Source organism: Brachionichthys hirsutus, chromosome 7 (genome assembly GCF_040956055.1).
Source record: "Brachionichthys hirsutus isolate HB-005 chromosome 7, CSIRO-AGI_Bhir_v1, whole genome shotgun sequence".
Taxonomy (NCBI): domain Eukaryota; kingdom Metazoa; phylum Chordata; class Actinopteri; order Lophiiformes; family Brachionichthyidae; genus Brachionichthys; species Brachionichthys hirsutus.
The window spans coordinates 11,248,996-11,271,226 of NC_090903.1; the positions used below are offsets into that span (position 1 = coordinate 11,248,996).

Here is a 22,231-nt window from a genome sequence, read left to right on the forward strand (position 1 = left end):
AGACAGACAGGTAGATGGCAGAGGCTGGTTTATTCCGATAGACACAGACAATGATATTCTGAAACAAAGAAATATGAAGCAAGATGTCTAGTCAGAAAGACAGATAGACAACGCTCTGGTTAGATAGACAGCTAGTCAGAGATAATAGAAAGAAAACAAGGCAGATAAAAACTCTGACAGATCTAGATACCCTTCTGTGAAACTCGATAGATGAGACGACACTTTCTACGAAACAATACTGAGGCAGAAATAGATCAATACGAGCCCTATAAGTGTTCAATGTGGTCAGTGTCACATTAAACACAGCGACTGGAATGAGAAGGAAACTTGGACATTATTTCCTTGAGGGCTTCTTTGCACGATCCACTCTATCAACTGTAGTTCTCCTGTCCCGAAAATATAAAACAGATTTACGTTTTTTTGCACTTTGGCAAGCAGTAAAGCGATTACCCAGTATTGGAAAAGTATAATCTAACACCAATTCAATAATGTTGATTGAGGTAAGTATTACTTCCAACATCTAGTTTTCGCCAGTTCATTGCAGTTACTTGGAGGACAGAGTTTCTTTGTTTTATTTGATTTTTTTTCCAAACAACATTTCACTGCTGATTCAATTATATTTCACTATCTGGGAATACATTTCTGTTCATTAGATACCATTGACCATCAGCTATTCCCATTCATCCAGACTCACCGTAGTCGCTCTCGTAAAAGATGATGAACTTCTGCCAGTACAGTTCTGAGACAAGGGTGAGCAGGACATCGTTGATTCGAACAGGTGGACGGGCAGCCAAAGTGTAGCTCTCTCCATCTGGGCTAGGGTTGAGCTGGCAGGAAGTACGGGGAGCACCTTCCCCATTTCGCTGGATGAAGAGGTGGGGAATGTGCATTGCATCTGTCAAGGACTGTAGGGCACTAGCGGCTGCACAACCCGTGGATGTGACCAAAGCTAAGATCCCCTGGTTCATCAACTCACATGCTGGATAGAGGAAAGAGGAAATAGACACGAAACAAAGAGGAGAACACAGAAGGATTTGAAGAAATGATGCAGACGGGGGGGAAAAAAAGATATAGGTTGAGAAAAGTAAGAAAAAAGAATGAGACAGAGAAAAATTGGGTCAGGAAAGAAGAAGAGAAGAGAAGAAACAAGATAAAGGATCGTTAGACATGGATTAAACATACATTTAAACTGTTATAAATTCCAGAAAGAGGTTCATTTCAAAAATATTTTTCTCACGTTATCAGATCTTTACATTATTCAAGAAAGCGTGTCCAACTTGTCTTAATAACTTAAGATGCTCTTTGTGCTTGTGACTGAGGATTACATCTCAGCCTTTGCAGTCGAGAAGAGATCATAAGCAGGATAGGGTTGGTACTGAACTTGCATTATAATGTGCAGATAGAGATTCAGTGGGGGGGTTCCCTTTAATCCTCTTCCCCGGACCAAAATGAGTTGGCCGATTAAAACTAAAATCCTTGTTAGGGGAAACAGTCATTTGGAAACAGCACATGAATAAAACAGTTATACGAGGAGTCAGTGCGTTTTTTAGCAGAAGCACAGAGCAGAGACTGAGTGGGAGGAATCTGTCACAAATTAAACAAGATATATTTATCTTAGGTTGTGATTTGACACACACACACACACCCACTACTCTTTATCTTTCTTGTACCCATAGTGAAAAGCTTTAGACCAGAAGACATTAAGGACAAACAGACATAATATCTGTGATGAGTCTAAACATCCTAACATCTAAGTTACAAATGCAATTTGAGAAATCTGTTTGCAATCCTCTCAGGGAAGGTCAGCATGTCTACCAGGACTAAATGCTTAGACCCTCAAAACTTTAAAATAAAATACAATGACTGTGAAAAGCTGTTCAGTGTCAGTGAGTTATATTCGATTATATGCAGTATTTAATATATGCTATTTCATTATCTGATAATTGCCACATCACCTAAAATAACAGCAACAATAATAATAATTTGTATTCACTAAAATGGGGCTGATGTAGCCTTAAAACCACATTCAATAAATACATGTATGATAATGCTACTCCTAATCTTATATACCTAACACCTAACCTATTTGTGGCAAAGACAAGCTTTAAAGCACTCTGTATTTCAATCCTCTCTTAGGTTATAGGATACAAAGCACAGAGAAAAGCAATTAGCAGGAAAGAGGAAGGGATGCGAAGCTGTATGCAAAACAGATTTAATGAATACTATTGAATTTGCATTTAATTTCGAGCCATATGTCTGTTATAAGGTGGATAGTCATCTTCTTCAGGGTTAGTCTAATTTTGCATTTGACACAGGACAGGCAAAGGCAAATGCTGTCTTTAAAATTCAAGTCACAGCTTCTCAAAGGCCAGGGCTCTTTCAGCATTAGCAGCTGAGGGCATTGTTTTAGAAAGCAAACTAAACGCTGTTTCACTTAATCTCATTATACCACTCAGTTATTTGGTCTTCTTTATTGTCTGCAAAATATGAGGGGGTGGTAAGGGCTTAGAACTATAGATTGTCATACAAACACAACATGCAAAACATGACCATATCATGCACATATACAGAATAAATCCAATGGGAAGATGTGAAGGAGGAACGGTAAAAATAGAAATATGGAAAATGAGGCATTAAAGATGAGAGCTCTATAAGTGAGGCTTGAAGAGTGGTTTAAAAAAAAGAAAAAGCAGGAATGATAAGAGTGCATGTTGAATGGAGCCATACTGCGAAAGCAGGTGTGTGTTTGCTTGTGCCTGTATGGAAGAGGGGGAGGACTATTAATGTGACAAATTACAGTTTTGGCTACCGACTGCAAAGACAGGTCTATATTAAGGCTGTGCCAATCAATGCGTATAGGTGCAACAACGTAACCTGCAGAGGAAAAGCACAGGAAGTAAGAATTTCAGATAACCAAGGAAAAGAAGGAATTGCACTGTGGTTGTTCGAGTTGAAGTAAAGCAACAAAAAAAGATTGTAAGAGAAGTCTAGGGATTATTTGTTGCTTTTTGCATTACTGCACCGGAGACTGCAGGAAACACTGCACAATGTTCCTTTCCATGCACAACAGGAAGTGTTTTTCGTCTTTCATTTTTGTGCGAGTGTGGGAGTGATGATGAAAAAAAATGTGCATGGATGTCATCATGCACGTCAGGCATGTCAACTTTTATTAGCACAACATGAACTATTGAAGCACTGCTCAGTGGTATGATTTACAATAATTCAAATCTAAAGACCTTCCAAATAATGAGCACCTGCTATTAGTGTTCCTTTGATTGAGGGGACTCCCGTAATTTCTGGACTATTGAGCGCACCTGATTATAAACCACAGCCATTAAATGTAAAAAGAAAAAATAAGATGTTGTACATATACAGGCGCATGAAAAAAGTAGCGGTTTATAGTGCATAAATTATGGTACATCATTAAGGGGCAACAGGCTCTTATGGATCAACCAAAAAGGTTCTGCAGCACCTCGCTAGAAAGGGAAACGCCTAATCCAAACATTGAACTAACATGCCCTCCTGGCAAAATGTGCAGAGAAATTGCTCGTGAGCATCTGATGATGGGCCTTGACCAATATGCAAAAACAACTGCAAGGTGTCACCTCTCCATGGGCCCAGACACAAGAGCTGAGCAGTGAGCAAAATCTGTGCTTGACCTTTCTGGAGGGCCAACACTCTGAACACTCGACTGTCTCATATCACTGGCAAAGAGAGAACATTTAAATATATCAGCTGCGTATTGATCCCGAAGCGTTCTATTTACCCATGTTTGTTCCAACTACAACTATGAGGTCTAGGTGGTGAATGAACTCTGGAACACAGGTGGATGAACAGATTTCCCTTCATTTTGTATACTGAGCCAACAGAAACTCCCAGTCTGGTGATTAATCCTTACACCTTGTCCCTATTCTGTGCCTACTTTTAGCAAAGAGTGGCTAAAGGCGGTCTGCAGCCATTTTGGCTTCATAATGGACACCTCGGGCAGCATATATTCCCCTGACAGGAGGAAGGAGTGTGCCACAGGACGATGATGTTGAAATAATAAATGTTTAATGCTCATCATGAAGGGGACAGGAGTCATCACTCATTTCCAGCTAATCTGACAACTGAATGTTGTCAGATTAGCTGGAATAAAACCTTAAAGGAGTAACTTTTTTTTTTACCAAGATAATTCATATGACGCTTCCCAAAACTGATTTAATTCTATTTAGATTGATTTGATAAATGAACAGACTGTGCATAAAGATGAAAACAGATGGATGGATTTGAAGAGAAAAAATAATAATTTAAAGTCAATTGAAAGAGTTGTAATATAAAAGATACAAGACAACAACTGATGCATTTTCTAGACAAAATTAGTCAAATCAGTCAAAACCAAATCTAAGCCTCTCCAATCATCACTGCACATCATCAACCCTGATACAATCACCATGAGCTCGTATATTTCTGCTTACGGTATTTGTCAGTAAACTCTGAGATCAGATCAGGGAAGGGGTGGAAGATTGTAAGCAATTCGTTCATGCTCATTGACTCATAATTGAATCCATTATAAAGAACATCTGCTTTGCAGAGTTGGGATGATCAACCAAAACACACAGCTTTTTTTTTTTACAAGAGTCTTTTCTTTGCCTCGTCAGACCAGCTCAGTTACACATGGACGATCCAAAGAGAGTAAAAAAAATAAAACATTATGGGTTTGTGTCACACAGTCTGTTTTCCCATGAAAACATAATGTTACCAGTGTACTGCATCCACTTTGCCAAATAAGAAGGGATGAGACAATCTACCATGCAACTGCTGTAGTGAATATTGTATAAATCTGGCTCACTGATTTCACAGTCCATGTAAAACGAATTAAGTTTGCTCCAACTTTATGGACAATCCTTCGAGCCAAAGGAGAGTTGCCCCCGAGTTAAATGCAAAACGTGTTATGAGATGCCGACTCAAAACAGGTTGGAATGTCCCAGAAAAAAACAGAAATTCTAAACAGAGGCAGCAAAAATGAAGAATGGCTAACGAGGTGGTAAAAGAAGTGCATAAATGTAATATCTAAATATAACCAACCACCAATGTTAAAGATTTGTAGGAATATCTGATTGAAGTAGATGTAAATTCCTATCACAATTAAGTTGCATTTTACCCACACTATTCTCATTCAGTCTTAGATAATAAACATGTATTTTCTGCTTATATTTTTTGCCTATTCTTTTGTTCTGTCCTATTAATTAGGTCACGATTTGATAATGGTAGCAGTAAAAGGCTTGTATGATACGATGATACTTTAACGTTGTCAAGGGATGCCTGGACAGAACAGGCATCTAACCTGACTAACAACAGAAAGAAAAACTGCTCCCGTTTCCGAGATGAACAATTTCAACCACTTCTCCTAACCACTAAATTCTTCTAACATTAATAAAAATGCTTTGAAGAAATGTTTAATGTGTTCATGAAACCGTTTGAGCTCAGTGATTTTGAGGTTGGGGAATGGCAGAGCTGCACCTGACAGGAGAATGTTTTGGTTTTGTCTGAGCTCAAACAGAAAGTTATGGAATTCATGTAAATATGAATAAAGGCAATGTTTAACTTGTTGTAATGTTGGCATCACTCCAGAAAAAAATCATGCACCAAGTAAGTGGTGGTTCATCTTCGACCTGAAGACAATGCTAGGGTTTTGCAAAATGTTGAATCTCATACTGTTAATTATTAGAAAAACAAGAGTTTGTAGGAAAATCAATAATATTTTTAGGCATCAGTTTGTAATCTTTCCATGATGAACTCGAATACTGACTGAACAATTTGAGCTTTATTTTTTCTCCAAAATTAGAGCCAAGAAACAACTCAAGCTGTACCATTGATTTATATACTGTATATTCCCCTGCCAACTATAGTGCATACATTGTTGATTGGACCATCAAATGGTCACTGATGGTGTTTCACCTTACAGCAAGGAAATTTGACAAATACTGCAGTTGGATAATTTAAAAAACTTTTCAATAATCGTGTCAAGGAGCTACGAAGAGACAATGGAAAGGGTGATTTTCTAATTATAAGGGGGTCCTTCCACTTAGCGTTTGGCAGATTCCCACAGCATAATAGCTCTTCACCAGAAAGAAAAAAAAAAGAAAATGGGATATATGTGTTATATCTGGATCTGGATCAGAACTTAGTGCAACATTAAAGTGTACAGCACCACCAATAACAATGATTTGTCTCACCCATCACTCAATCTCATCTGGCTCTCTTTTTTTGGGAAGATAAAAAAGTAATGTTTGTGTGCTCCCCATGCCGTCTGCTCTCCTGCTGTCAGAATAAAATAAGGTTAGTATCATTGGCAATTCTATTGATGCTATGAATGTCAATGTATCTGAACTGTGAAATGTTTCACTGCTCTACGTTATACCCTACAGTCAACTGACTGGTAGAATGGAAAGGAAACCACTGTGTAGTAGATCATATCTAGTTCCTTCTTGTCCACAGAGGTAGAAAGTTCACCTCGCAATGCTTTGATTTTGTTCCACTTGGACACAGTCTGAGGACAAACAGTAATCTTTACAGATTGCATGTATTTTGTATTGTAAATTCATTACAGGAGGCTTATCCTCATGGCCTGAGAGTTCATTAGTATTATTTTATGGAATTTTCCCTCACCTCGATCAAGTGCTTAAGTGCAGAGGATGTTACTCTACACAGATGGCAAAGCCCTCAGAGGCAAATTGTTAATTGTAAATTTGGGCTATACAAATAACGTTCTGTTGAATAACTGAAAAACTCTCATACCATTATGCCCCGTATAAAAGCAAGGGTATAAAAAACAACATCTGAGTTTGTTTGTGGTTTCCTGTCACTCTTTTGCTCTAAAGTTTGGTGTTGCAGCTGCTACTTTGTGTTATGTTCTCAAGAAGTTGCAATCAATGTGAAAAAAGATTGAATGAAAGAAAAATAGATAGCTTATTGAACACTAAAATTGTTTGTGGATTGACAGTCACCACCTGCTTTATGTGTTGTGGCGCTTTCATTTCTATTTGTCTGGGTCCCTGTGTTGGGTAGACGTTTGAGATCAGGATGTCATTATATTTGACAGTAGAGTTAAAAAAATAAAAATAAGAAAACAGTAAAAATAAAGCTATGCTCTAGGATATTTTGTGAGGGATGCAACAGAAAAGACTCTGCAGCCTGGGTGGAGAGCTTGACCCGATGTAACAGAATCCACTCCGACATGAATTCTGTAAACACAATAAATAAACACAACAAAACAGAACTAACCAGGGAGATGCTCCGAATATGGGCTTATCGACAGAGCTGACCGTGAGTCACTGACTGTTAATCCAACAGACAGTGTCGCCACTGTGACATGAGCAACTAAGACAAAATACAAGACGACAAGCTGTTGTGTCGAGTTACCCAAATTTCAACTGCTCAACAATTGGTAGTGTCACAAAACAGACAAACAGATATGAACATTTCGCATTGGAATAAGGAGATAAAAGTCTTTCTGACAATGTTTTTATTTTAAGACATTAAAATGAATAACGACCACTCTGTCACATGTAGTCGCATCAATTTAGCACAATCGCTATTTCTGCAAGGGCTAATATGGTCAGTCTTATATGTGCATAACATAAGCGCTTTCCATAATGGTATGTGCCTTCTCATATTAATTTTTATCATTGCCAATACAAGACTAGTTAGCTTGCAAAAATGAGCATCCAGCAATGCATGCTGGAGCGAGGTCCTCCTGTGGCAGCTGTGAGCTGAATATTGAAACAGATGAGGAGGGCGTGGTTTTGGATGGTGTCATTGAGAAGGACAGACAGCGTTGTCAGGAAATAATCATGAATGGTTCAACTCTGAGGCAGAGACAGGCTGGATGTTTGCTTGTCTGCTGCGACTCAGAAAAAATAAAATAAAAAAATATCTCCGGTATTACTTCTGATATCTGATGGACATGTAATATGTAATGTACTGTAAAGTTCGTTTGGATCCCAGCCCCTCCTGTCCAGTCTCTTATCCTTTACTTTCCATGACAAGACTAACATGTGGTTGATGTGATAACAGTGTAAAGAGGTAGCTGAGAGGCTCGGTAGTAAAACGTCTTTAAGTGTCTGAATGATTTATAGTTCTTCCCTGACATCTCACAGACACGTTTCTTGATTCTTCTGGCAACCCGTGAGTTCACGTCAGACGTCGACTCAATCCGTCTGCAGCACTATTATTTCCCAAGAAAGATGGCTTTGCCCATCACTGCGAAGATGTGCATTGAATTCCCGAGAAGAAATCGCTTCTGACAGATTTCCGCCATTGCGATCTATTTGTTCAAAGTCCGTAAACGGTTACAGATAGCTTGTAGTTGAGCGTGAAGCATGTATGACTGAGAATGGGTTGAAGCAAATCGACATGCAATATTTTATGCATTGTTCCAATCCTTCAGCTATCTGTCCATCGATATAGAAGCACTGCTGTTGCTGATGTTCTCTACCGGGAGGTTTGTGAGTCACCTGCTTATATGACGCAATATCATGTGTAGTTTTTGCCCATAAAACCTTCATCCTGTCAGCTTTTCAATCACCAGCGCTGAGACTCTGGACTCAGTAATATTGCGGGGACTGTGAGTAAATCCAACCACATACCTGGGCTCCTGTTGGCTCACAAATCATATACTTTTTATTGAAAAGGTTGTGAATAATTAATTTAGAGAAATGACCAACTGAAGTAAAGCAATGGCTGATAAAAGACCTAAAGAGTTGCTGCCTTCAAGGTGCTGCGTGATATCAACATGCACAGATGATGGCGCTAGCTTTTAGAACCCATGTATTCTAAAGGATGTGAGGTGTTCTTCTCTGTATATAAGAGATTATATATGTATATTAAGTGTTATAATGATGCCTTAACAAAAGTTAATCTCGTTGTATCCACTATGCAATGACAATAAAGGCTTTCTATTCTATTCTAAGTAATTTAAAACCAGCATGGTTAATACTTTTGCCAGCCCTTCACCATCTCTCCTCCCTGATGCATAGCAGCTCTGTCTCAGAGTGTTAACATTAACCGACCATTGATGCTTTGCATTATAAAAGCAATTATACACAACTTCATAAAGCTTTTAGAAGCCTAAAAGCCCAATGAGAACGTTTGCCTCTGCCTTAACAATAATGTCAATTTTAATCAAATTATTTTTGTATTTTCTTTCGCAGTGAGTACCGTAAACCCTAAAATTAGACACAGTTTAAAAGAGGCAAACATGAATGAAATTGCAATTAACACTTAATGTCATGCGTAATGTATTTAAGATGAGTGTAATGGTGTGAGCTTAAGTAAACAAACAGCACTGAGGCAGATGGAGGACCATTCATCTAAACTCTTCCCCCTTCAAAGTAATGCTTTTCTCATCAGGTGGTCGCTGTCTACGAGTCATTTATGCAAATAAATTTGCCCTTGATAAATGTATTACCAGTAATGCGGAAGATGCAGTGCTTCTACTAACCTTATGCTAGATTAAATGCATATTTGCACTAAATCCCTGTTTTTTAATTCCAAACAAGAAAAAAATGGTCACTAACATTAATTTCTGGAAACAAAACTATAATCCATAACATTATTGTGACAGGCCTTTCCTGTGAGAGGAGGAAGTGGATTTCCCTTAGAGATCTGTTCTCATTTTAGCATTGGCACCATCCTGTTGAAAAACAAATTAGCTCATTATCCTTGGAAGGCTGAGCACATAGGAGAGGCATGCGTGGTGAGCCAAACCTTTGGATGTGCCAAACTGAAAATGTCAACATACTACCTGGAAAGTGCACATTAAGCTTCGGCGGTAATGGCTGTCACAGGACACATCCCCATTATCAAGTCCATTAAGGCTCCACACTCTTTCCTCCCTAAAATAAACCCAACAGCAGGATTTGTGGAACTTCGGACAGAGCATCTGTTTATCAAGGCCAAGGTGACACACTGCATCATTCTTCCATACAATACACATTCATTAAATGTCTACTGGAGTATTAAAACATACTTTTATGTGGGTGTTGTTACCCTCGCCGAAGGGGAGGCGAGGGTATTGCAATTGGGTCCGTTTGTCTGTTTGTCTGTTTGTTTGTTTGTTTGTCTGTCCGCGTGCATAACTCAAAAACTAGTAACCCAATCGACTTGACCTTACACAAGCAAGGTTCTGTCCGTGGCTCGGTCCTCCCCGAGGATGGCATTGATCCGGATCTGGATCCAGATTCTAGAATCTTTTAAAGGATTCTTTAACATTGCGAGATAGGGCACTTTTTGACATTTTTCTTAATTTCTTCAAAACGCATGGCGGTATGGATCTGAAAAAAATCACACATAAGTACTCCTTAAAGGTCTATGACCATGACTATTTTCGGCCGGATCCGGATCACAATCCGGATCTGAGAGCTAATTTTCGTTCTAAAATCTGCATTTTTCAGGAGTCCATCCTGACCTCAATTTTGGAGCTAGAGACTTCAAATGTGGTGTGCACACTCATAGTCCATTCTAGTTTTATATAGTTTACAGTTGTAGTTGTATCTTGTCCCGTTCCGGAGAAGCAAGCTAGAGCAGGTTTGGCCCCTCTGATCCGGAAGCCCTGTTTACTGTCTCACAAGAGGCGAGGGTCTGCAATCTCTGATTGTCTTTCTAGTTATTCTTTTCTGCACTTATGCTGTACTATCACCATAGTTATGAATCAGAAATTAAAATAAAAAGGTTTGCTCGTCCTATTACGCTTCTTTCATCCACAGTATATTCATTAGCTGTCAGGGTTAAATTGTGTACCGAATCAGCAGAATAACCTTCAAGCAAAATTGATAAGCATGTCGAATTAAGTCAGTGGTTTTGCCCAGAAGTCAAAAAGCATAATAAATCTCAAGATAATGTTTCTATTTTCATTTTGTGCCTGGATTACTTTAGAATATATGGCAGCCACACAAAACTACTTAAACTTGGAAAAAGATTGTCTGATACAGCCCAAGCGATCCTTGGGTCTCCTTGTGTCTCTGACACTAATCATTTCTTGAATTAGGATCCAATATCCTAATTGTCACTTTCTCTCTTTGTTCTATTTCTTCTGCGCACCAACATTTCTTTCATTTCCTCTTTTGGGAGACGGTTGGAAGTGAACAGCGATACGACAAAATCAAGTTTATCATGCATGAAATGAAAGAGTGCTTTTCCAGTCTTGGAGGAGCTGACACTGATTAATTTTCTAAAGGTATATGAAAACCTGCATGAGCTGAAATAACTTATTGCATTTTACCATTCTGTGTTAGATGGGCTGCAGAAATGGCTCCTACTTGTCCCATTCAACTTTTCATGGCTGTGCATACTGTCAGTCTATGTGGGCACTACCTCGTAACCTCTTGACTTTCCTGGGTAACTGAAATAGTCTAGATGTCTTATCATGGGCTTTGTGTATGATGCCAAATAATTATTCCAGGATGCTGCTCTTACATTATTAAAATCATCAGTGTCACAAATGACAATAATGACCACAACCATTGCAGCATATTTGAACACAATATTTCAGCACGGATGGGATCTATGTGATCAGAAGTTGCTTGTCAAGCAAATTTCATAAGATTTATTTTCCAATTCTTAGGCCTGCAGTACATCAGGGTAGAGGTAGATGCCACAACTTGTGTTTCTTCCTTTCCTGCTCTTTAAATGAATGCTAATTTATACTGTCAGTCATTCTTTTTCTCTGCCATCTTGACATGGATTGTGCTAGACTTGCAGTATAATTATTGCAAAAGCTGTTGCATACAACCTCCATTACGTGACCAGTGTGAAAGCATTGCCATCTGTTTCATCTCTTCACTCATTAATGCAGTTTTCCCTTTGATCTGTCATCTACAGTATATAATTTACCCCAATTTGTTTCCATTGTCTGCATTCTGCACATTATGTGGACCATATTGTTTGACACCTTTGACATCATTCACAGTCTCAATGTTGTTTATTGTTGTTTTAGAAACACAGAACAATGCTCAGTAGCTGCGGTAATTTTATTATGTTGGTTCGCTAACTAACGGTTCTTGGGCTCATTCGTTAGTCAGGATCAGTGTGCAATTTGCAATTAACATATTTGGTTTAGACAATTTCAGTTGATTATGTATTGTAAGTTAGCAACGCTGTCAGTGCTAAATACAGGACATAGTTCAGTGACGCCGCTGCATAGTCGTCTCTACTATCATTTGTTTGTATGGCAATTATCCTGACTCAACAGGTATTCAACAGGTTGCCCTGAAGACACACAGGCAACCTGCTGGTAAATACTGAGATAAATGCAAGGAGACAGAAAATCTAGTGGAAATAAGACCCACTTAATGTAGCCCGTACATAAACTGTCATCCCCATTAATACATGAATGGAACTAGCAAAATAAGTTATATTACTGTGTAGAGAACTGCTATTTGATGTGTCCAGGGTGAGCTAAAACCGAGTCCTGCAAGGCTGCGCTCTGGTCTCTTCAGCCACAAGGTTTCTGCTTTGATTCAAATCACAAAACAGTTGTTCTTTTATTCTTTATCCCACCATCTCCTACAGCAATGGTATTTTTTTTTACCTCTGCCACGTGAGACAGATCTATATCAGATAGAGGTCTCACGTGTCTGTGATAAGGAGGTTGGTAAGCACTATTGCCTTGTAATAAATTCATTCCGCAGACAATGGTGCAAACGTCCTTGTTTGGATGTTGTAGCCTCAGAATTATGATAAATGTGTTTCAGTGCTGATAATACGGTGAATGTGCTCTTGCTTAAAACTCAAACGCCAATATTTTATATTGTAATATATAATATATGCAAACATTTAATACAGTATGTTAGCCACAACAGCAATACTCCCGAAAAGAAGAAGGTGCATATGTGTTGGGGTTTTAGCTTGCTGCACCCATACTGCATATGTATTAGACACAGGTGGCTCACAGTGGAATCAATGTCTGCTTCAATGAGCCAGAGGCTGTCATCTGTTTGAAGACCTGTTTCGGTCTCTTGAATCTTCAAATGTGCTTCTTGTGATGTTTCTAAAAGCGATGCATTTTGACCGCCATCAAACATCGTCAACATTCTGGTAGCTCATGTTGATTACGTTCCCTCACTTGGTTTTCTCCGTTTACGATTTGATCTTTCTAGACTCACAACCATTTTTCAGCATTTCTTCCCACAATGCATTGTTGCAGATAACTCATTGCTCATTAGCTCTGCAAGAACACTCCTTCTGAAAAGCTGGGAAATCTGTCAATCCTAAACACAGTGCACTGCTTCATCTGCTGCCTGTCCTATAGCGACTGTATCTGCTGCAAGCAGTGTTATCATTACAGTATTTAATGTTTTACTGAGAAGTAATCAGTCTCTGATGAGCCGCACATAATTAGATGTATGAAGGCAGTACCGGAGCGAGTCGCTAGATCTACATAAATAAAAGCACTGAGTAGCTGTGAATAAATTGCAAGTCCTGCAGGAAATCTCGTTTCTAAAAGGCTTTTCCTATATACGACATTCCTGATATACGACATACCTAAGAGACAGCCCCCCTGATGTGAAACATCCCTTGAGTGAAGATTATACGATGAAGCAGTTTCACACTGATTCAAACACAATTAGATGAGAAGGGTTGGTTAAAAAAAAAAAAAAACAATCGCTAGGTGAATCTCAATTCCAAGCATAATCATAATCCTATCTGACATCTTGGTCTGTCCGTAATACATGAGTATTTAGGGTTCTAGAACTACCTTTGTGACTTCAAGGGGGGGAGGTTCAGTCAAAAGCTAAGTATAGAAACTGATCTGCGCTCACAGACCAGCATAAACCATTACGTACGCCCCTCCTACCCCCATCCAGCCTCACAGGACATGCTGTCTTCATTCCATTTTTGATGAAAATATCTTATTTATAAACACTAAAGAACATATATGCATGGAATACCTGCTGATGAGGGAAATGCATGTATTTAAAGGTAAGTATAATGACAGATTATTACCTTTGTGACGTGAGCGTCAATAATGCCAATACCTTGTATTTTGTTACTTTAACTTCCACACAGGAAAGCGGGGGTCGGCAAATAGGACCGGCTGGTCAATGCTCACATGGCAACAAACAACATAAACCAAGTCTGAAATTATGAAAAGAACTCCGTTGTCAGTCTGATACAGCTGAGAGCATTGGAAGAGAAGGGACACAGGAAAGAGCCTCTGCCGCAGCACAGCCATGGCATTAATAACAGCACAGGAGGGACCTCCCTCCTCTGATTGTGTTATTTTCATACAGTCAAGACTGCAAGGTGATTTCATAACTAGAAAAGCACTCGGAGAGCGCAGACCTCCGCCAAGCACCTCGGTCTCCCTCCCTATATTGTGATTTACAAAAAAATAATGGTCCTACATTTATTTTATGTACATTTATGGCTTCCTTAACCATGAAAACAAACATTTAGCAATTTTATTGAAGTTATTCACAAGAATCACAGTTTCAGTAATGGCAATTTCTTCTGGATCTCGATTCATAGCTTGCCTTTTACCGACAGACAGACAGACACCAGTGAAAGCATAACCTCCTTGGCGGAGATAATTATCACCTCAAGGATCTTCTATTTATCAACCTTAACCCCCAGTAATTTAAATAATATACTCTATAATATATTATCAATTCATGAGATACCAAAATATTCACATTCAAGGAGAGTATTGCTATCTCATAGAGGAAATTTAATTAAGATCTTAAAAGGAAACAATGCATTAGCTGGTAATTCTATATTTCATATCACAAGATCATATGACATCCTAGAATAGCTATATTGCTCCATGTTTCACTTATGTTCTTGTCCCATTTAGACTAGGATTTTTCCACTTCTCTTCCTCTGCTCTCTCTCTCTCTGTCTGTATTGCGAATTAGTGCAACAAGCAGGTGAGCACTTGATTTCACCCTCATCGCAGTTGTTTAGCCCTGGGGTCAGAGTGAGTGTGGAGGGAGGGCAGAGCGAACCAACACCAACAAGCAAACAAACATTTTCATGGATTCTCATGGGAGCGGTTTGCTGTTGAATACTCAACTCAACTTTGACTGAAGGTGCCAAAAACACTGCAGCAGGTCTTTATGCAGTGGTGGAGGTGGCAGATTCTACTGTATACAAAAAAATACAAACAAGCAGATCAAACCTTCTTGTCCTCACTCATCACAGCATTTTCAAATTCAATATTTGTGCTTGATTGAAATGCTTGTGAATGCAGATTGAAGTTCTGATCCTGCATCATCTGGAAATCCTTTAAATATAAATAGTATTATAGCACAAAAATGTATTTATTTTCACACTGCGTTGGCTTCTTACTTGCATGTTTCATCTCTTTTGTTTCATCCCTCTGAGAATTACAGTCGCTCTCATGTGTTGCCTCAGGTTTAATTTTACATCTTGTATTTCTCCTTCCTTTTCCAAACACATCGCTCTAGGCATTCTTCTAGTGGGCTCTGATCAGTTCTTTTGATGAATGCAAATGTGATAAAACAGGAAATATATGTATATTGATTTGTGCTGTCAGAAAATGCACATCTAGTCTTCATTTATTGCAAGACATCTCCAGCTGATATCAGTTTTCTACTGGTTTCATTCTTTGTAACTTCAGTTATTTCACCATCAGGGAAGAGATCAGTGTTTAATATGTGTAAACCTGGCTATCTTATCTTGTTGAGTCCCTCGAGACTATTTATTAGCAGTCAGTCACAATCTACCTTCATCCTTATCCTCTTGTGTTGTAATAAGAACTGGAGCTGTCAAATAGCCATCCCCGCAGGGTAATAGCAGAGCTCTGCATTTTGTTAAACTGATCCCAGGAGACACATTAAGAAAGAAAGAAAAGAGTAAAAATGAGTACAAGAATAAGAATACCACACTGGGAAGCTAGTTAGAGGGTAATGTTGAGGAGAAAACGGACAAGTTTTGGCTGAGAGAACATGACGGATGGTGGAAATGCAACTGAAGAGGTAAGGGGCATGTCTGTGAGCAACAGATGGCTGTTAGAAGGAGAAAGAAGATGCATTGATGGGATCAGCAAAAAGAGATTTCATTGAATGAGCTGAACTGCAAAGAAATGTACATGCAATCATGTTGTGGTTGTACTGACCAGCAGCTATTGGATTTGTTGCATGTGTGACTTACTATTGACCAGTCCCTGACATCTCGTCATATTGGATGAGCAGGTACCTCGGAAATGCCAGCTATAGGGGGATGTGGCAATTGTCTGTGAGTGTGATGCATGTGTGAAATAGAGGGAGAACGTTAGACTGGGTCAAGGTGACAGAAACCGTTCCATCTCAGAAGAAAGGAAAGAACCGGACGTATCCAGAGCAAAAATACCAAGAATCTCGGGGGGCTGATGCAGATAAAAGAGGGTGCTGAAATTCTTACAGTTAGTGCTTATTTTCAATACCTTTTAATACACCTAAGATAATTAGGCAATACATTATAAAATATTTTATAAATTCAACAAAGTATGGTGAAAAGACATTTAAGAAGTACTTATTTTTGGATTAACAATGATTTGCAGCCTTATTGAAATTCATGAAGTTGTGCAGCAGACAGTTCTAGAACCTTGCACCTTTTCATTTAATAGAAGAAGCGGTCTGACCATGAATGACCAAGGATGCTTTACATAATGGAACACTACATTTGCCTTGTAAATCACAAAGGTCGTGCTTCTTAGAAGAAAAACAAGACCATTCCAACATTTAAACACAAGTTTTACATAATGGTAACGATAATGTTAGGAAAAATCAGTTTAAAATGGAGAAAACATTGTACCCTACCTATATTTGTCCAGGATATTTAACCAAAGACAATAATGGAGAACTATGAATCATATTGTACACGTGTAGCAAAGCACCTTGGTAGCAGTCTGCACCAAGGGTGATTCATCCCCATTAAAAACCCTACTGCTCTCCCAAATATGCATCAACAGAACCACACACACAATACAAAACGTTTTACAGGAATTGCATTTACAATTGCATTCAAATTGGGAATAATAGAAATATATCTAAAAATAATACAATGGCAGCTGTAATATACCATAAATAATATGTGATATATGAAATACTATTATGCACAGCAGCAAACACTTCAGGGAAAATGCAGTGAAGCATAAAGTTGGCTACTGGTGACTCATGATCTAGTAGTGTAGCGTGGGAGTACAACATATAAGCAGTACATGCAGGTACCTGTTGTCCCTTTTTCATTTATAAATTGTCCAGAAGTGGATGATTTAGTTGATTCCTGGAGTCTTTTTGTTCCTGGCTGGATCATTATTTATCCAAGAGAATGCAGCCAGAGAGTTTTTTTTTTGTGTGTGCTTTTCCTCAATAACATGCAAATGAGATGCCACAGGGCAGTAGCCTTGTGTCCTGACACTTCTCTATATCTATCAACGATATGTCTTAGCCTTTGGACTTCTGGACTCCAACTACTGCTTGACTGGCTATATCAGAACAGACCCTTATATTGAAAGCTGGTAAAGCAACTTGCTATCTCACTTGATGATCAGCAGTCAATTGAGAAACATATTAATAACACCATTGAGATAATGGGTAATGCCATCCATTAGAATGTGTTCCTCTTTTCTTTTCCCTGCCCGGAAGATTTTAGTGACACAGATGCTACTGTTGTTTCACCGTGATTACTGCTCAGCAGTCCATTCAGCTGCACTAAAGAGATCCCTCTATACTTTGCTCAGAATAAAGCTGCAAGGCTCGCACTGCCCTGTCGGTTACGTTTGAGATGGAGGAAAGAGAGAAGGCATGCCAGTCTTTCATAGCTCAGAGTGGAGGATGGGTTTGCAAGCAATCATTTTCGTCAGCAATACTTGTTCCAGCAAACAATCAAAATTGTCTGTGAAAACAAATAATCCATATGAGAGAGCAATGCAGCCGTTCCACCAGACTATCAAACCAGCAGGCTATCAAACGTGAGCCTTCAACAGTCAGTAAGTTTTAAGATTCATTTGTGTTGTATTTTTTTATGTGGGAACATTTGATGAGTAATAATAATGCTGAATAAATAAATTAAATTATAAAACTTCAAAATTCAATCAACATATATTTATTTCTGTTTAATTGCTCTGTTCAATTATAGGTAAATATTTCTAGGTGTCCAACATGAAACATTTGCTTTCTTCAGCAAACAGTCTGTTGTTACAGCATCTGTATTCACCTTCTGTTTGAACGCTCTGTTTTAGTGTATCTTTGAGTGCCTCTCCTAAAAAGCCCAGTCTGTTCTCATTCATCAGCTCTGACAGGCCAAAGTCGGCATGACCAGCCAATGTTTCTGCATGCTGTGTGTGTGTGTTTTTTGGGTTTGTATTTTTGCAATTATGGCAGAGTGGCTGAGGGAGGGGACTTAGGTGTGATATCACATCCTTATAGAAGTCCCTGATGCTAATTTGACATTGTAATTATGGCAAACCTTTGTATTCTATGTTGTTTGATACACTGTTTTCTTATGACACCTATATATTCAAAGAAAAGAAAAAAGGCAATGAAATCTTGCTTTCTACAATTATACATAAAATATTTTTTAATCCAGGCTGCAGTTGTTATGCTAACTTGATGGTTCTACAATATTATATAAGAATGATTCATGTTGTATGGCATGCCATTCAGGAACTTATTATATATATATATAAAAAGTGAGGTTTGAGGATATGGACCAAACTCCGATATATATATATATATGAAAAGCTGATATATATATATTTCAAACACCAATATATATATATGAAACATGCACCGAATATATATATGAAACGCTACACCAATACATACAAACATCCTTTGTATTTAGGAATCAATTAAAATCTCGAGTTTCACACAGATAATTGTGTTAAAACAAGTGCTTTTTAACAAACAATCGAACAATTGGCAACTCAGACGATGCATTGTCTTCTTAGTAATTTTACAACTAACTTCTTCACCCCATACATGAAGTACAAAAACCAAACGACGGCATTGCTCTGCTGCGTAACGCTTCCAGCATGGTTCCTGCGACGAGGCAGATACAATATTTCCCACTGCACAGGTTTGTTTTTCAGCCTATAAAATGCTTCAATGTATTTTCCATTAGGAACAGATTTGAAAGCTTCACCATGCACTGTACAAGACTATATAGGACAAATGTAGAGCAGGGGGGAAACAAAGCCTAATGTGGATGAATGGAATGGTAAAGGTAAAGGTAACACTTAATGTGATACAACATGAGAGGGTAGAGTTTGATTGGAGGTACTTTAAGCCTGAAAGCTGATTATAATTTTTAGTCTAAGGTGATGTACATATTTTTGATGAAGTAAAGTCTGGTGGTGAGACGTACTGATGAAGATTCAAATGTAAAATATTTGTATAATATATGTTTTTACCCTGATTGTTGCGGTTCTTCAAGAATTGAAAGGGATTCAAGGTTTTCATTCATTCCTCCTTTTAAAACCTTGCTTGGCTTACACTGACATGTCATGATGATGCAGGGAAAGGAAAGTTCACAGCATTTCATTTTCAGAAATAAAATACGTAGGGAAAATCTCTGCCTTTGAAATCATGAAAAGGATTAATACTGCAAAATCCGGAATTTACGACACCAAATACAAAGGCTAATCAGGGGATCAGTGGAGACGGAGCACCGAAGAGTGTATGCCTTCTTCTAATCTTTGTCTTTCTTAATACTCATTTTCACACCTCTCTGAGCATAATTCTTGAGGAAGACAGGTGTCAGCACTCTGGATTATGTGAGACTCCGAAGCAGGGTTGGATCCGCATAAATTATTTCGTAAACTGATCCTTGTTGAATCCTCAAACAGCTAAAAAACTTTTCCTCACTTCAGATAAATATTAACTAGGTGAGCAATGGTGCTTGGAACCTCTTCATACACGCTGCTCCTGGTTAATCTTGAGGTGAGCCCAGACTGGATGAGATATGTAACCCCTCCACCAAATCTACTCTGGGGTCTCTTCCTAGAATAATACTCCCACAAAACCTCGACTGGAAAGCACCCAGGAAGCATCCTAATGGGCTGTCTGACCTGCATCAAATGGCTCCTTTGAACAGAACAGACCAGTCCCTTTTCTTCTCGGAGTTCCCTCTGGATGTCCAAGCATATCATCCTGTCCCCCCTCAGGCTGAGTTAAGCCATTCCATGGATGCAACACAATTCATTCAGGTGTACCCAGAGCTCAGGATCACAGGCTTTGGACTTATATAGATCGACTGTGAGCTTTGACATCGAGCTCAGCTTCTTCATGACAACAAGTTGATAAAATTCTCACATTACTGTTGATGGTGCAGCAAAACAGCCTGTTTATCTTGCGCTCGATTTTCCAATCACTGTTGAACGGGACCCTAAGAATTGTGAACTCAGTTCAAACACAGGGCTCTTCCCCAGGGCTAATGGGTAATTATCCAAGCACACCCCAGCCTCTACCGCATGCACGTTGGCTTTACCTCCACTACGGTGAAAAAGGAAGAAGTAGAATGTAAGAAGCACATATTTAAAATGTTTTTAAATGTAGTGCGTATTGTGGAGCAGATCCAGATAGCGATGAAACTAGAATTTAACGTAAATGGTTTTGTAACTAACTGTATTTTAACAGATATGTGTAATTAAAAGTGTAATCTATTACATATATGTTATGTCTGCTAGGTGTGATTTATCTTACTGAATAACAAATTGATCATTTATTTTAGGTAAATATGCGGTTGACAGACATTGCTGAATTGCTTAGACTCGGTGGAATTACGCACTAAACTTCTAGCAATTCCAAGGCTTTTCTGTGTAAAATATACTCAGCAGTGTACCTGAATCACTTTTTCAACTTCATGGTTATATTCCTTTATAAATTTCTGTGACTTTCTAGCGCTCTTCGGTGTTCAGTAAAGAAGGACAATTGGCAGATGCATGTATGCAACAGCACAAGACAACAACAACATTCTGCAAACCCAAGCACATGAACACACAAAGGGCTTGTCTTAGAGTTGGGCAGAGCATACCCAATATTGGCATTGACCACAGGCGTCGTTAACAGTACCAAAGCAACGTGCTGCACTAATAACAATTATACTTCCGTAAAGAGCCTGCAATGCAGGCAGGAAGTGCCAGGCAGCATTCACTAAACTCATTAGACAGCAATGCTGATATAATCTAGTAATGTGGGTATATGCAAATGTGTTTGTGCACATGTTTGTGTGCATGCAAGGTCACAGGCAATGTTCTAACTTCCAAGAGTATGAGGAAACACAGATGAACACAGAAAGAGGAAACAGAGGAATTGTGTGGGTGCAGGAGAGACTGAGACTCCAAGGAACACACAGAGTGAGGCTTAATTACAAGTTGTGTTGTGTTGGGGAGCTAGAGATTCAAACTTGAAGTGACTTTGTAGCTGCAGGAAAAACTGTTCAAGTAAAACCAAACTTTGTCACTGAGCAGACATGTGGTCAACTGCAGGTCAGGTAAACAAAAACAAACAAACAAAACATCTCAGTGAGCAGAAGAAGCAATAGCTACTAGTATATACTGCATTAATGTCACCAAAAATATAAAAACCACAAATCAAAAACCTGTTTCTATGCAGAGATATGCCCTCCTCTATGGAAGAAATGCAATTTGTGCTGCTGTGCAGAGAACATAACATTTGTCATAGGTGAGCATGTGCAAAAAGACAAGAACATCACCAGAGTTCAAATATCCAAAACATGAAAAAATAAAATAGGCAAATTCAAGGATCCAATTTGAGATGCACAACTTTAAGCCACCCACAAAACATGTGTGAAATTGAATTGAATTCTAGCATACGGTTCTTGGGGTGATGTGTATAAATGGAATGGACAAGGGTATCTCTATAAGGAACCTTTGAAGGGGGCACCAAAGAGGCATTTGTTCCTTCCATCAAAGGTGCCCACTCAGAGACTTTTCTTGTCAACTTTGCCATGTGCACGTCTTCAGAATATCTAAAAGTGTACATCCTGCACTAATTCAATTGCTGATGTCAGAGTTATGGAAGCAGAAATGGGCATTTTCACTGCATAGCAAGGTAGACTCAATTTGCTTCTTTTTTATTTTAAGAAAACTCATATGCACTCAGTGACTCGGGATGTGAAACACATTCAGACTTTTGTTGAGTGACTTTAGTGCAGGTTCTGGTTCTTGTGAATATTCTCTCATGTGGAATAAAACCCCAGCCTTATTAAGGGTTTTTATTTT

The 22,231-nt window shown here is 38.7% G+C and overlaps 1 protein-coding gene across 1 annotated transcript in view; it reads right to left on the minus strand.

Moving 5' to 3' along the window:
- The window catches only part of grid1a (glutamate receptor, ionotropic, delta 1a), a 152,659-nt gene that overhangs the window by 58,212 nt on the left and 72,216 nt on the right, over positions 1-22,231 (minus strand). The window contains exon 3 of the mRNA XM_068741145.1: positions 695-979. Within this exon, the coding sequence (XP_068597246.1) occupies positions 695-979 (285 nt within the window). The remainder of the gene's footprint in view (positions 1-694; positions 980-22,231) is intronic.